The sequence below is a fragment of the Chelonia mydas genome, chromosome 16 (genome assembly GCF_015237465.2).
Source record: "Chelonia mydas isolate rCheMyd1 chromosome 16, rCheMyd1.pri.v2, whole genome shotgun sequence".
Lineage (NCBI taxonomy): Eukaryota > Metazoa > Chordata > Testudines > Cheloniidae > Chelonia > Chelonia mydas.
In genome coordinates this window covers 14,403,699-14,420,522 of record NC_057857.1, presented here as the reverse complement: position 1 = coordinate 14,420,522, position 16,824 = coordinate 14,403,699, and the positions used below count along the sequence as shown (strand labels likewise).

General features: G+C 40.3%; 1 protein-coding gene across 22 annotated transcripts in view; it reads right to left on the bottom strand.

Moving 5' to 3' along the window:
• FUBP3 (far upstream element binding protein 3) overlaps positions 1–16,582 on the bottom strand; it is a 56,564-nt gene extending 39,982 nt beyond the window's left edge. For 7 of the 22 annotated variants that reach the window (XM_027823371.3, XM_043530180.1, XM_037879355.2 and 4 more), the window contains exons 1-2: positions 16,369–16,547; positions 8,859–8,964 (exon numbers count right to left, since the gene is read on the bottom strand). In XM_027823371.3, coding sequence (XP_027679172.1) covers positions 8,859–8,964; positions 16,369–16,455 — 193 coding nt within the window. In that variant the 5' untranslated portion in view covers positions 16,456–16,547. Of the gene's footprint in view, positions 1–4,745; positions 4,888–8,858; positions 8,970–16,368 lie in introns of those variants that run through there. The other 15 variants (XM_027823365.3, XM_037879353.2, XM_027823368.3 and 12 more) reach the window with 11 other exon arrangements.
• Positions 16,583–16,824: the final 242 nt, after the last annotated feature.

Sequence of the window (16,824 nt, the reverse complement as noted above, 5' to 3'; positions counted from 1 at the left end):
ACAGCCTAGGTCAGTGCAGCCAATTTTAGTAGCTCTAAATTGTAGATTAAGGTTATTTAAAAAAAAGGGGGGGGGGGGGAATTTATGCACTGTTTTCCAATACTATGACAAATCTCTTCTCCCAGGAAAGGCCATAAAAGCAACAGAACTTATGACCAATGCACTGCCACCATTTGTCTCAGAGACAATTTCATAATCTTACATCACTCAGCAGTGCTGGCAGCCATTTACAGAACTGTACAGGTATGAGTTAAGATTTCCTAGACTCTGGCAGTTCATTCCCACATTCCGCTATTGGAAAATTGGATTCACAGAATATGCAAGAGTATTAAGAAAGAAGAAAAGAGAACAATGCCTGAGCCAGGCTATTTTTTACTACTGGATTTGTTTTGACACTTACCAGCGGGGTTTAACCAACCCTCCCAAAATCCAACACATGTTTAAGGAACTGATCTGAAAAGCCCCTTTGTGGTGATGTTTCCAAACTGTGGTCCATGGACCACTGGTGCTGTACTGGCTGGTCACATAGTACAAGCTGTCCCTGTTTCCAGCTACTGATTATTAAAAATATAAACATACTTTCCCAATATTACTTTTCCATAGACATGATCACTGAAGAGATCTCAGGGATATTAGGCAGTTGTAGATGGGAAGGGATGTGGTCCACAGGTGTCATAGTAGGGAGCGAGCTGGGCATTTATAAACATCTATAAATCATGGGCTACCAAAAAATTGAGAACCTCTGCCTTAGATGTCTCTATTTAAAATTCAGGGGGAGTTCTGTGAAGAGGCTTACTAGACTGGGACCCTAGTTTGCTGCAGTAATACAGTCTTTTCATCCTACACTTAAAGAGGGTATTCACTGGGATAATCATATTTCTGTTTAAGATTTACTTACTACTACAAGTAAAACCTAAGATTACTAACACTGAAAGAATAAATATATTTCCTCTCCCCCTTCCATCCCTACAAGTTTGATGACTTAGTGAATTTCACAGCTTTTGCATGTGGTCACTTATTTTTTATCCCTGTACTGTCAGTCAATTTTCCTTTTGTTTGCATGGTCTTACACAGCAGAATTTTTTTTAAAAAGGACATTTTGACTGTAAAAATCACAAAGATATACAAGGGGTCAAGGACAAGTAAAGTACATGCAACGTTATGAAAGCTAGAGACCAGATTTCAAGTACAGCATCCCAATAAACTACAGAGTAATATCAGTATCTCTATCCACTGTATGTAGACAAAGTCTGTGTGTACAAAATCCACCAGAGAGTACAGCGCCTCTAAAAGGTTCTGCTTGGAAACCAAACAATGCCTGCTACAGGGAAGCATCTATTTGAATGAGGAACTTACGATGAAATTGAAAGGAACTGTAAGGAATTAGCAAGCTCATTACAGAAGCTGAATTTATGCTGCCGAGGTTATTTAACAGCACTTAACCAAATTTTGGAGACGTTCGTGATTTGCCAGTAAAACTTCACTGTGGGCTTAAATTTACAAGTACAAGGTCTGACTACATAAAATTATATTTGTATATATGTATTACAGGGCTGAAATGCGATTAAAAAAATTAATCGTGATTAATCGCACTGTTAACCAATAACAGAATACCATTATTTAAATATTTTTGGGTGTTTTCTACATTTTCAAATATATCCATTTCAGTTATGACAGAATACAAAGTGTACAGTGCTCACTAAATTTTTGATTACAAATATTAACACTGTAAAAAAAAGAAATAATATTTTTCAATTCACATAGTACAAGTACTGTAGTGCAATTTCTTTATCATGAAAGCTAAACTTACAAATGTAGAATTATGTACAAAAAGTAACTGCATTCAAAAATAAAACAAAGTCCACTCAGTCCTACTTCTTGTTCAGCCAACTGCTCAGACAAACAAGTTTGTTTACATTTATGGGAGATAATGCTGCCCGCTTCTTATTTACAAGGTCACCCGAAAGCAAGAACATGTGTTCGCAAGGCATTTGTGTAACAGGTATTGCAAGGTATTTATGTGCCAGATGTGCTAAACATCCGTATGTCCCTTCATGCTTCAACCACCATTCCAGAGGACACGTGTCCATGCTGATGGGTTCTGCTTGATAACTATCCAAAGCAGTGCGGACAGACCCATGTTCATTTTCATCATCTGAATGGGTGCCACCAGCAGAAGATTGATTTTCTTTTTTGGTGGTTTGGGTTCTATAGTTTCTGTATCCGAGTGTTGATCTTTCAAGACTTCGGAAAGCATGCTCCACACCTTGTCCCTCTCAGATTTCGGAAGGCACTTCAGATTCCTGAACTTTGGGTCAAGTACTGTAGCTATCTTTAGAAGTTTTGCATTGGTACCTTCTTTGCATTTTTGTCAAATCTGCAGTGAAAGATTTCTTATAAGGAACAACATGTGCTGGGTCATCATCAGAGACTGTTATAACATGAAATATGGCAGAATGTGGGTAAAACAGAGCAGGATTCAACTCTCCCCAAGCAATTCAGTCACAAATTTAACTAACTGATTTTTTTTAATGAGAGTCATCAGCATGGAAGCATGTCCTCCGGAATGGTGGCTGAACCATGAAGGGACATACGAATGTTTAGCATATCTGGCACATAGATACCGTGCAACGCCGGCTACACAAGTGCCTTGCGAACACCTGTTCTCACTTTCAGGTGACATTGTAAATAAGAAGCGGGCAACATTATCTCCCATAAATGTAAATAAACTTGTTTGTCCGAGCAATTAGCTGAACAAGAAGTAGGACTGAATAGTCCTGTAGGCTCTAAAGTTTGACGTTTTATTTTTGAATGCAGTTATTTTTTGTACATAATTCTACATTTGTAAGTTTAACTTTCATGCTAAAGAGATCGCACTACAGTACTTATACTATGTGAATTGAAAAATACTATTTCTTGTTTTACACTGTAAATATGTAATCAAAAATAAAGTGAGCACTGTACACTTTGTATTTTGTGTTGTAACTGAAATCAATATATTTGAAAATGTAGAAAAACATCCAAAAATATTTAATAAATGTCAATTGGTATTTATGGTTTAAAAATGAAATTCATTTTTTTAATTAATCGCATGAGTTAACTGTGATTAAATCCACAGCCCTAATATAGATGACATTCTAAAAGTGCTTTGGTCATTTGTGTATTAAGAATTCATATAGAACCAAATACCTCTGTATCAGATGCTGTTTTGCACTTTTCAATTCAGATTTAGATTTTAATAAATGCAAAAAACTGCCATACGGGACCAAATCAGTGAGCCATCTAGTCAAGTATCCAGTCTGACAGTAGCCACTTCAAGATGCTGAAAGGAGGTACAAGAACCCCAACAAAATCTTGGCAATGGTTAGGTTGCTGGTGTGATGAGACCCCTGCCTACCATACCTGTATTGGGTCATTGTACTCCCCTGTCTGTATCCATCTGTTGTCTCTTGTTCTACAGTTAGACTATAAACTCTTTGGGGTAGGGACTGTCTTTGTTCTGTATCCGTACAGCACAAAACACAATGGGGTCTTGGTCCATGACTGGGGCTCCTAGGTGCTATGTATTATACAAATACATAATAACGTAATAGGCAGTTTTCAACAACCTGTCCCATGAAAAGTTTCTTTCTAACTCTCAGTAGTCAGAGGTCAGCTTAGGTCCTGAAGTGAGAAGGTATACCTAAAGTTTTCCCTTTAAATCTTTACTAAAGCTAGATGTTCTTGCTATCCATACTGAAGTTTTTGGCAGTGAATTCTATGGGCTCATTATATGAGCACAGTATTCCAGGGGTGGCCACATTATTGGTTTATAGAATAGGATAATGTTTAGTATTATTCTCCATCCCACTCCTTAGACATCCTAACGCTTTTTTCTTTTTTGACCATTGCTGCACACTAAGCAGAGGTCTTCACTGAGCTGTCCATAAGGATGCCCAGCTTTTCCTCAGTTGTTACAGTTGATTTAGAACCGAATCAGATGTACGAGTAATTAAAATTATTCCTTCCAATGTGCAATACTTTGCACACTTAAACAAATATGGAAATTTTTCAAGATGCTCTTTCATTAGTTTATAGTTCTGGGATAACATGTTCCAATGAAAAGCTCCCTCACTCCTACCCAACTGCTATCTGGTTTGCTTTCTTTCTAAAATGGAGCACTTTCATAGATCTCACCTCCATCATGATCAGGACTACTGGGATGTTAAGAAGTGAGGGAGGAATATCTGAGGCTTTACCTCCTACACTCACAATAGACCAACATCTTTTCCACTTCTGAAGCACCCACCACTAATGAAAGATTGCTTCAGCCGAGACCATCACCAGATGCTGGAAATGGAACAGCCAGCGTCCCAATCTACCATTTTGAAGCATTTGATTACTTCTATGCTTAGAAGATGTTAAGTGGCAATTATTATTTTGCTTGAATTATGGACAGGCTCCAGGCTTTTCTACTAGACTGAAATTTGTTTTCAGAAGCCTATCAGAAACATCCTTACTCAAGTAGACACCGCCATGTTGTTGGGGAACTGTTCCTGCTTCATAATTATTAAAGTGACTATCAGTTTTGATCTAGTTACATGAAAAGTATGAATTAAAAATATTTCATCTGAACTTGACATAATTGAGCTCAGTTTTGCATAATATCTTGTTATTTAACAATGCATGCAACAACAAGTTAAAATCAAAGGTAGGATACTTTAATAAAAGGCATGGCAAAAAAGTGCCAGAGGGAAATTTCTTACTTGCCAAATACAGACTAGGTGATTGTGCAACATGCAGGAATTTCCAGTCCAGAGACTGATAAAGTGTGTGCCCCATGGTAGAGAGGGATTCATTCTTCTCTTTTCCCCTCCCCAATGCAACTGGTCTGTTAATTTCTTCATTCTAAGGGCATAAATACATGCCACAATCTTATTTTGGCAGATTAGTGAAGCAAGTAAACATGCAGAATTTATTACTACTATACAACTGATATTTACTTAAGGGTAAGAAGATTAAAGTCAGGTTTGTTTTCACATAAGCTTTTTTATACAATCATCCCTCACACTTAAATGTAGTAAGCTTGACAATTCATTGCCATTTCCAATTCAGAGAAGCTAAATGCAAGGAGGTCAATGCTGTTGTAGAGAAGCTAAATGAATTTTGTGCATTGGTCTTCACTGTAGAGGATGTGAGGGAGACTTCTACACTTAAGCCATTCTTTGTAGGTGACAAATCTAAGGAACTGTCCCAGATTGAGGTGGTTTTGGAACACATTGATAAACTAAACAATAAGTCACCAGGACCAGATGGTATTCACCCAAGAGTTCTGAAGGAACTCAAACGTGAAACTGCAGAACTGGGGCATGTAACCTATTGCTTAAAATCAGCCTTTGTATCTGATGACTAGAGGATACCTAACGTAATGCCTATTTTTTTTTTTTTATTATTTTTTTTAAAAAGGCTCCATAGGCGATCCGAGCAACTACGAGCAGGTAAGTAACTTCAGAACTAGACAAATTGGTTGAAACTTTAGTAAAGAACAAAATTATCAGATATATACATAAACACAATATGTTGGCAAAGAGTCAACAGCTTTTGTAAAGGGAAATCATACCTGACCAATCTATTAGAATTATTTGAGGTGGTCAACAAGTATATGGACAAGGGTGATTCAGTTTATATAGTGTACTTGAACTTTCAGAAAGCCTTTGACAAGGTCCCACACCAAAGGCTCTTAAGCAAAGTAAGTAGTCATGGGATAAGAGGGAAAGTCCTCTCATGGATCAGTAACTGGATAAGAGATAGGAAACAAAGGGTAGGAATCAATGGTCAGTTTTCACAATGGAGAGACGAAAATAGTGGGGTCCCCCAAGGATCTGTACTGAGACCTGTTCTGTTCAACATATTCATAAGTGAGCTGGAAATGAGGGTGAACAGTGAGGTGGCAAAATTTGCACAATTCAGAATTACTCAAGATAGTTAAATCCAAGCTGAGAGCGAAAAGTTAAAGGGTTCTCACAAAACTGCATGACTGGACAACAAAATGGCAGATGAAATTCAAGGCTGATAAGTGCAAAGCAATGCATAAAAAATAAACCCAAACATACATACAAAATGAGGGGTTCTAAATTAGTTGTTACGACTCCAGAAAGAGTTCTTGGATATTTCTCTGAAAACATCTACTTAATGTGGAGTGGCAGTCAAAAAAGCTAACAATGTTAGAATCCATTAGGAAAGTGATAAATAAGACAGAAAATATCACAATGCCACTATATAAATCCATGGTATGACACATCTTGAATTCTGCATGCAGTTCTGGTTGCCCATCTCTAAAAAGTTTAGAATTGGAAAAGGTGCACAGAAGGGCAACAAAAATGATTAGGAGGATAGAACAGCTTCCATCCGAGGAGAGATTAAAAAGACCGGGATTGCTCATTTTAGAAAAGACTAAGGCGTAATACGATACAGGCCTATAAAATTGTGAATGCTGTGGAGAAAGTGAATAGAGAAGTGTTATTTACCCCTTCACATAACACCAGAACCAAACATAAGAAAGTACTACTTCACACAACACAGTCAATCAGGTGATGTTTTGAAGGCCAAAAGTATAACTGGGTTCAAAAAAGAAATATATAGGTTCATGGTGAACAGGTCCATTAATGGCTATTAGCCAAGATAGTTAGGGATGCAATTTCATAATCGTATATTCCTAAGCCTCTGACTGCCAGAAGCTGGGACTGGACAACATGGGATGGATCACTGCATCTATTCATTCCCTCTCAAGCATCTGGAAGTGGCCACTGTTGGAAGACAAGATATTGGGCTAGATGGACCATTGGTCTGACCCAGTATGGCTGTTCTTACGTTCACTGCAGTCAGTAAAATATTTTTCAACTCTCACTGGAAGAAGTGTTAGGCCCTATCACTGAGCACTGTAGTGAGCATAATTCTGGAATGGAGGAAAACTCCAGGAACACCCTCATTAGAGATGTATGCCCATAATCTGACATTTGTTTTTGTTGAATTTCAGAGGAAATGAAGCACGGAACCACTGGAAAGGAAAGAGGGGCTATTACAACTCTAACTGGATCAAAATGAATGTGCTAAGCACTTATGATCTAGTCAAACACAAAAGTTTTGGTTAGTCTAGTAAGGCAACTAGTAACACTCTGAAGAGGCCCATTTTGGTTACGAAAGAGCATCAGGTTTGAACAGTTCACTGGTTAAGTTGGTAACACAGTTTTGCCATTCAGAAGACGGAGAATTAGAACAGGCTTCTCGCTCTCAGAGCAGGGCACTGGAAGCACTGAAAAAATGATGCTTTCGCCCAGATGGCAGGTGGTGGTCTCACAGGAACACGCTCCTTCCTCCAACAACTGGGGGGGGTGGGGGGGTGGGGTGGTAATACGGGTGCACAAGAGGAAATATCCCACTGAACTGAATAGGAAGCAAATGGTAGGTCTCCTTTTGGACCCTGAGGGCTGATATTGGAGGAAGGAGTATCTTCTGACAGCTGAGACGACAGCAGGCCGGGAACTTCTCTCCCATGCCCCAGAATGATTCCTCAGAAGGAAGAGACAGTCCACCCATCTTATCAGCACCTTGTCACCTCCATTTCCCAAGGCAATTGAGAATTAGCAGAGAGGAGGGATATTTTTCCTTCAACAGGTGAAATCCTAAGATGAGACTGTTTGCCTGCCTGCCTGCCTCCCCTGTGCTGCTCTGGTGTTGCCCTACATTAGAGCATTACCTCAATCACAAAAAAATCCAGTGACTGAAAGTTCATCTACATTTAAAGAGAGAAAGTTAAGGTTATATGCAAAATTTCAAAGTCTGAACAGTACATTTGTGGAAAAGAATCACCCGGCAAGGGTACCTTTGTCAGGCAAAAAACCGGAACTATAAGTAGTAGTTTTCTAATCTGGTGAGGAAAAGGAGACCAAAGCCCCTTTGATACAACCGCTGCAACAAGGAAGTGAGAGCTTTTTGGTTCTGTAAAGCAGCAGGTAATAAAACACACTGTTCCAAGAGCAGTGCACGACTGATGACACAGATTCGTATGGACACACGCATCCGTTCTGACTTCTGTAGCACCAGAAACACAGCAACAATTTACAAAAGTCAAACTACCAGCCAGGAAAACATTTTTAGCCATTCACAAGGATATTTTAAATAATGGAATATTAATATAAAATAGGGATCAGACAAGGTGGTCTATCTAGTCTAGTATTTTGACTCAAACCATGGCCACCACCAGATGCATTGGAGAAAGGGTTAAGAAATACTGTGATGGATAAATATGGAATAACCTTCCCACTAGGAAATAAGAAATAGCCCCATCAGTTTCCTCTCTTAAGTCTCTCTATAAAACTTGTGCTGAGATGCCTACATAACCAGCTGTCGTGCTGTGACTGCTGCTTGTTACGCTTGTTATAATCATCTCACAGCTACCGTGTCCTATCACCTACCTGCCGTTTACAGTTTTATATGTAGACTGTAAGCAATTTCAGGCAGGAACTGTCTTTTTGTTATGTGTACATAGTCCCTAACACAATGATACCTCATTTACAATTCAAATGTTAAATAATTATATTACTTAGCTAAATCTCTCTAAAAACTAGTAAGTTGATAATATTCCTTGTAGAATGTATAGTTTTGTCAATACGGTTGAAAATATGAGTGTTGTACTATCTGAGCAAGACTAAACAGCACAGGAATTCTTGTGTACAATCTCGACACACAAAATTATCCACTAAGTCATCTCGGCTATTCCTACTACAAATGCGAAACTGATCCTCTATTTCCATGTCCACAAATAAACATTCCTGAATGCTATATCTGAAATACCTATCGTCAAAAAATAGCCAGCTTACCTCCATCATCCAGGGGCCTTTTTTGTACTCCATAACCATAGACAGAGGGGTCCACCAGCGGCGCAGTATTATTCAAGTGAGGAATATCTCCAATTTTAGCAGCAATCTGTTGAAGCAGATTTTGTTTAAAAATTAGCGTATGTGAAATGTCAGCCATAGCAACTAAATTCTTTGGTCCTTGCTGTCTACTAGAGCACTTTCTCCTGTTACTGTTTTGTCTTTTTAGCTACTAAAATCAGGGCTTTCATGGCGCAAAGATGAAAAAAACTGTAATTTACTTCACAAGTTAACTGTTTCTGCTTACTTCTGATATTCCTATTTCAATACATTCTCCTTTGCCCAGCTTTGTTTCCTGTACCACGTCACAGGCATTTATTTAAATATCAGATGTTATTAGTAGAGGAAGGACAGTCCAATAGTTAGGGTGCTAGCCTGGGATTCAGCAGCCCAATTCCCTGCTCTGCAACAGACTCCCTGTGTGATGTCAAGTAAGTCACTTGTCTCTCTGCCTCATTTCCTCATCTGTAAAATGGGGATAGTAGCACTTCTTAATCCACAGGGGTGTTGCAAGGATAACTACACTAAAGACTGTGAGGTGTGCAGATACCATAGCAATGGAGGCCAGATAAGTAACTAAAATAAACGTAGGGACACCAAGAGACTACCCTCATTTTTTTAAAAGGGATTTTTTTTAATAAGAGCAGCATAAAGTACATGAAATGATGCTTCATGCAAAACCTGATGACTGTTCAGAGAAGTGTCTTATTCTATATTGTTCCCCTCATTCTTTTCCAAGGAAAAATATTTCGACAGGCTCTGTATTAGGAGTTTGATGGAGGATTTAATTCAGAAGAATAAAAGTAGCAGAAAATCATTTCCACACAATCAGTTCTGATATCAGACTACTACTAATTGGGATTTCAGTAGAGAATAAGCAATAGGAACAAAATAATATCTTTTTACACAGACGTTCTTCATAATGAAGGGAAAAGAGATGGAAATACATAACCAAAGGTGTTTCTAAAATGTAGCTTTCCTTGCAACAACTGACATATCTACAAGGGTTCAAGTTGCCGACGCTACCAACTGCTGCAGAGGAAAAGCCGGCTGTCCAAAAATCAGGACCTGCAGTAAGTAAAGTAGAAAGCTCTTTGTAACATGGATTTCTATTACACTAGGACTGCTTTTCACTTCACTCTTTTTATATTTTATTTTATTTTTTTAAAAGAGTAAAAAACATTGTTTGTGCTACTTATAGTAATAAAAATGGCCTTCGGTTGTCTTCAGTCTGCCCCCTTCCTTTAAAAATAAATAAAATATATATATGTATACATATAAATATAAAAACAGTATCAGTATGCAGGTTCCAAAAGAAGTTCTCGATTTCCCTCTTTTCCCTATCATATTTTTGCAATCTCAACAGGGTGCACTTGCATGTACAACTGGAAATTAACAGGGGCAGCTGAAACCCAAGTTGCATCTTTTCTAGAACCCACTGAAGAGGAAGGGGTGGTCAGTCTGAGGCGATCTAGTTTCTTTAATATATGGAATAATGCAGCTCCACAAAATGCTGCAATTACAGAACAACTCAGGTGTGGTTTATTTGTGTCACCCAAAACCACTGGCTTCATGTAAATACAATTTTAGGGGTCACATTAATATGTACTGTTTCAGAGTAACAGCCGTGTTAGTCTGTATTCGCAAAAAGAAAAGGAGTACCTGTGGCACCTTAGAGACTAACCAATTTATTTGAGCATAAGCTTCCATGAGCTACAGCTCACTTCATCGGATGCATATTGTGGAAAGTGTAGAAGATCTTTTATACACACAAAGTATGAAAAAATACCTCTTGTCCACCTCCCCAAACACATGCAGTGTCTCAGGTGCCTGCTTATGTAAATAGTCATATTCTATACCATGACATGTTTCTGGCCCTCCTCCCATCTGCTATCCCTCGCTTGGTTGCTTTATTAAAGCTATTTACATTTCAAATACCACTTCAATACTGAAAAATAAAGATAAAGAGCCATTTTTGGAATCTACTAACAGCTCCTATGTAATAATTTATAATCCACAGATCTGCAATAGACTGGGTCTGCCAGCCCTAACATATTGTGACAGGTTACTGATCATATGTTTTAACAGGTTCACTGAGAATAGTCTCCCATTTTAACGGTTATTTTGTTAAAAAAGTCCTCCCCCCCAATTTCCACAACTGAATTTATACTTTAAATAGTTCATTTGGTCCAAATCCTGCCCTTGGCTACATCTGTGCTGTTTCCCAACTACCGTGCTAAGAGTCAAAAATATACAATTAGGGCAGAATTTGGCCCACAGAAACTAGACTAAAATTCAAAGTCAGCATTTTCACAATGCACAATTATTTCAAGCTGGTCAAGGCTTATGAATATTTTAAAGACATATTTTTAAAGACTGCTGTTGGATTATACAGGGACCACTGACCAATTCCTTACCACAGGAGGAAAAAAAAAAAAAAAAAATCAAAAACTACAATGTAAAGTTAGCAAACATTTAGAATAGATCCAGCAGTTACATTATGTTTTAATGTCTCTTGTTTAAGTTACAATAGGAGCTTCATTTATTACTACAGGTTCTGCAGGAAGATAAATGAGGCATTCTGAAGCTAGGAAATTAACAAAAGCATGCAGCCCTAGCCCTTATCTGACTGGATGACCTTGAGTAATGTACTGCTAGCTACTGCTTTCACCCCTCTAGACGTCATTCTCCATTCCCCCTATATAAAAGCCTTTATTCAGTTTAATTCTAAAGTGTGTTGTAGAAACATCACTAAAGCAGAAATTATTTCTGTGATTGTCCCACTTCTGGGATTTGGCTGGCCATTCAAAACCTGAGCTACACATTTGCAGAGGTACAGTCATGGAAAAAAGTGATAGTTGTACATGCTTTACTATTTACACTGAAGATAAAAAATAAAAAACTTTCTTTAAATTGAAGTATTCCTAGTAGTTCGGGAGGTATGTGACCTGGTACCTTTTAGACTTCTGTCCATTTATACCTCTGGTGCATCCTTCTTTTACAATACTGTTTATGTATTTAAAATCCATTCACATGCGGAAGATGAAAGTTTCGAAGGCAAGTGTGATAGGACCTAAACCATCAACTTCTACAGAATTTAGTCTAAGTTTCTAGACTATGGCTACAAAAAGAATCTTTCAGATCCTAATACAATATAATTCAATGAAGTATTATCGCCCTGAGTCTTCAAACAGCTCCAGTGCCTCCGCTGCTGCTCATGTTTGTCAAGCAGAATACTGAAGGTAACGTGACTTGCGTCAGTTTCTCAACTGCTATCTAGAAACCTGTGAGGAGTGGTGAAACTGTCCAGAACCATGTAAATTTTGTTTTGCCTTAACTGGGAAAACCAGCTGCAGCAGCAAAGACCAGCTATTAATTTATTTGAAGAAAATCTAAGAGATGAGGGGGATGGGGGAAAAGGCCAGGGAGATGTACAGTAGCTGATACCTTCCTCCCCCTTCCCCACCCCTAGGAGTCCAGAAAAGGCACAAAGAGGCAGAGAAGTATCTCCCTTCCAAAGGAGTGGTTGGAGTGTTCTTCCTCCCCCCCCCCCTTTTTTTTTTTTAATTAAAAAAGGAGACCTACAAGGTAGAGCCTGATATGAAAGATGGAGTTTACACATAGGGCCCTGATGGGACCATGATAAAAATCCCAGCACCTAAGGTTGGCAGAACAAGGGCTTACCAGGCCATTACCCATCACATCACATCAACGACGGGGCCGCTAACTTTGTCTTTTGTATCTTCCTCTAGATAATCAATTTAAATCTCCGGCTAGTAAGTATCCGGCTAATTTCTCAAATTTAGATTTTTATGATGAAATCTTATGATGCAAATAACTTCACTGCAAGAGTGCCGTGTGCATGTGGAGAGGGGACTTGCACCATACAAAGAAAAATGATTTATTACATGGTGAGACTGTTAAGGAGGGGAGGGGAATGAATCACCAGGAAAATTTGTTAATACAAGTTACATTCCTTAAAGGAGTAATACAAATGTTCTAACTCTCAAAAGCAATTGAATTCCAAATTATAGTATCAGCAGCCTCACTATGTAGGCTGGCTACTGCATATGTCAGCTAATCCACGAATCTGAGATTCCCTATGGAAGGCGGGGAGAACATGTGTCTCAAAGCGTCAGCATACATTTAGAGATTTTTTTGTTTTGTAGGTTTATATCAGAAATTTGACACTATTACTATAAAAAAAGGGTTCACCCAGGACAATCCACTAAAACAAGACATAACTCATTTCTTTGAAAGGTCCTACAGACTTCTGTGGTTGCCAGCTCATTTCACAATGTCTAAGCATGCAGTTACTGTGTCTGATCATCCTGTAGGTCTACTGACCTGAATATTTAGTTGCCCACAATACTGATGGTTCAACCCAGATTTACAATACTATAACCCATATGAGAAGTGAAAGTGGACTTCCAGCACATTTAGATTAACAGTCCTATATGCAGCTTTAGCTCAAAATTGATTCAAAACCACAAGAGGGGGTATTTACATCAATAACCCAGGGGCCAAAGCAGAACTGTAGCAGTTCTAGGGTTTGCATGATTTTTTTAAAGTGAACAGAGTTCATAAAAAGGTACCATATTGCTGAAATCCCCCCTCCCCCCAATGACATCTACCTACAGAAGAGGTATGCCATGGACAAGTACAGTGCAAACTTTCCTAATTTTAGCCAAAATCTTAGTCACCATCTCTAGGGACATGACAGCAGAATCAGTCTCTACACCCCACTCAACAAGAATGCCAGAGGTGTGAAGAGGTGATAGTTGGATCTGTAAGGCACACAATGCCCACTAGGAAGTGAACCGAGACCACCTCATTCCATATTGGTCACTGTGACAAGGATTTAGTCACATCACAGCAAGGCATGAGCCAAACTACTTGTACTCAGTTAATGAACTCCCTTCACAGCTATTAAGATAGTGAGCTTGATCTTAAGTTCTATTTTTTGCCCAGAATCAACAACTCTCCCTCCCCCAAAGAATACTGAACAAAGCTGTCAAGCCAGGCAGCGTACAACCATCTTACAGAATAGCAGATCAGTGACTCAACTACCAAATCTTGGGGAAGCCCACATTTATCAGACACATTTATTTTCATTGATAAAGGCCTGTAAAGCGTCCTGTTCCTAGGACACTTCATTGGAAGCAGATGGCTTTGAAGACTTTCAAAGCTTTCACTAGAGTAACTCAGTACATTCTGGGCCTAGGGATATCAATTTATTCATTCCCCTATTAAACGTAAAGAAAAGCCAATTTACAATTAAAGAGGGCCCCGATTACGGTACAGTTTAATGCTCCATTTTCTCTGTGTATGAGCGTGTGGAACAATCCTACCATAACCCACAAATCTGACAGAGCAGCCATATTAGGATAGATAAGCGATCAACTTTCACTAATATACACAGGTCAATACAGTCACAGAAATTCCTCCTTCACGTTTAACTCATTACTGATCCAGTGAATGGTGCATTTCAGTATGAGTTCAGTATGTTTCCAATGCAGTACTCCGTTTCCTTTCAAAAAGCCACAAATGATCAGCAAATAATGGAAACTTTTCTTCTACCTGAGCAGGCTGTCCAAGATAAAGTCCATCCATTACTTCAGAAAAAGGCAGAAAACATTCTCAAATACTCAAAATGAATTTCTGCAGCTGGAGGCCTTCAGTAAGAGGTCCAGATTATGACATGTGTCTACGATATTTCCCAATACAACAGCCTCTAAAGGTTAACGATCTGATGCTAACAGGAAGACTCAGACATCAACATGCAGTCAAGTCAACACAGCTGTAGTAGCCACTGAAAAAATCTGATTTGCCTTGTCTGGGTCACTGCAGAAGAGAGTTACCTATTGCATATTGTAAAACATTACTAAGATGTGATGCTTTGGATCAATAGCTGAAAAGCAGTAAGTCGCAGATAATGTGTGTCTTTCCGAAAAAAGTAGATGATGTGCTACCTAGAACAGCCAGTGTCTTTGCACAAGTCTCTGAAGACTAGGTAAAAATCAGTATTCGCTATCATATTGGTTTATGACGGAGCTGTACAAAGTGGTGAGCCCTTTCGCTTCGTTAGAACAATAGCTCAAAAGGTTTCATGATCCAACTTATTTCTCCAGGAGCTTCTCAGTTAAAGAATAGAATACAAGTATCTGGGCAACAGATCTTTTCCCCACCACCCCAGCAATACTGGAAAGGGACAGTAAGACCATACAGAATCTTCAAGACTTGCTTCTAGTAGTTAGCCACGTTATGTCCTGTTGGAATGTAAATAACCACAATGAACAAGTTCCATTTAACACCTGCGATAAATATGGAACAAGAAAAATGATGAATACACAGGAACGAATTTTGCACAACTAGCAAAACCCACAAGGCTGTGGCCTCTTGTCTCTGAGATCACTTTTCATAAACTTGCACATTGCTAAGGAGCACCATAATTTCTCAGGTTTTAGAGTAGCAGCCGTGTTAGTCTGTATTCGCAAAAAGAAAAGGAGTACTTGTGGCACCTTAGAGACTAACAAATTTATTTGAGCAAAAGCTTTCGTGAGCTCCATTTCTCAGACATCCTAGATTTTATGCAGAAAAGTTGTTTGGATTTCCCTAACCCTCTCCACCCATCTTTGAATATTTTTGTTTTAGAATCACAGAAGTTACACTTTTCCACCTCTTCTGGGATGGATGCTAACCCCTAATGATAAATACAGTATTTTCCCTATATTATAGTTTAAATTGACTTATCTAGACTAGTCTTAAGTATCCTTTTTTAAAAAACAAAAAACGGGTGAAAGCTTATTTCTATTAACTTTGCCAAGGAAAATGTTGCAGGTTAGTATTTCTTTACGAAACAGCCACTTTTTCTGTGTCAGAAGCCCAACCACCGAACTGCAAAGTAACCATATCTCCCAAAAGCCCACAGAACCTGCACCTCCAGCTGTCTGACCTCCTTCAACCTTGCATCCCTATGAACGCCTTAGGGGTCTATTCCCCCCTCCCCACTCCCAACACTTCCTAAATCTTACAGCGGGGAGGTGTTTTCAGAAGCACTCTGGCCTCCTGGGTGATGAAAGGCGCTGCACAGACACAAGGTCCGGGCGTTATTTTTCAGAGAGAAAGTTGGGCAGGTGGTGAACAAGGCCTGGGAGAGCCACGGGACTGGTCTCCCCAGCTCCCCACAACCTCTGCCCCAGCGCTCCCCGCCCACCCAGGGTGCGCCTAGGGCGCCGGCCCATACCATCCCCCTTCCCACCCCGCCCCTCGCAGGCCTCGCTCCAGCCCCCCGGGGCCCTTCCCCAGAAGGAGGCGCAGGCCCCTGCGCCCCACGCGCAGGCCGCTCCACCCTCTGCCCCACTCGCCACCTGGCCGGGCCGCCCCGCTCCCTCTCGCGCCCCGAGGCCTAGCAGCGGCTCCGAGGCCTGCTCCTGTGCCCGGGCTCCGTTACCTGGCGGACCCGGTGCAAAGCGTCGGCGAAGCCCTCGGATTTAATCCCCACTGGAGCCGCGCTCTGCCCCTGCGCCAGCTCCGCCATTACACGCGCCAGCCACCCCCACCACTACCGCCACCGCCGCCGCTCCGTCCTGCCTGCCTCTTTCCGCCGCCTGGGCACCCGTACCCGGAAAAGGAAAGGCCCCAGACTTCCGCCGGAAGCAGAGGGGGAAGGGGACCTCAAGCCCAGCAGATAGGGGGCTTTCACAATGACGTCAGCAACCCGCCAGAACGAGGCTGCTTCCGGCGCGTGCAGGCCTTGCTCAGGGGCGGTGCTTCTCGTGCGCTGGTGGCTGGCTGGCTCCACATGGCTCCCTAGGGGGAGAGGGGTGGGGAGGCGTGGACCGAGCCCCGCACTAACCCCATCCTCTGGAGAGCCACTCCGCTCATTGCCCTTCCCTATTTATAGCAT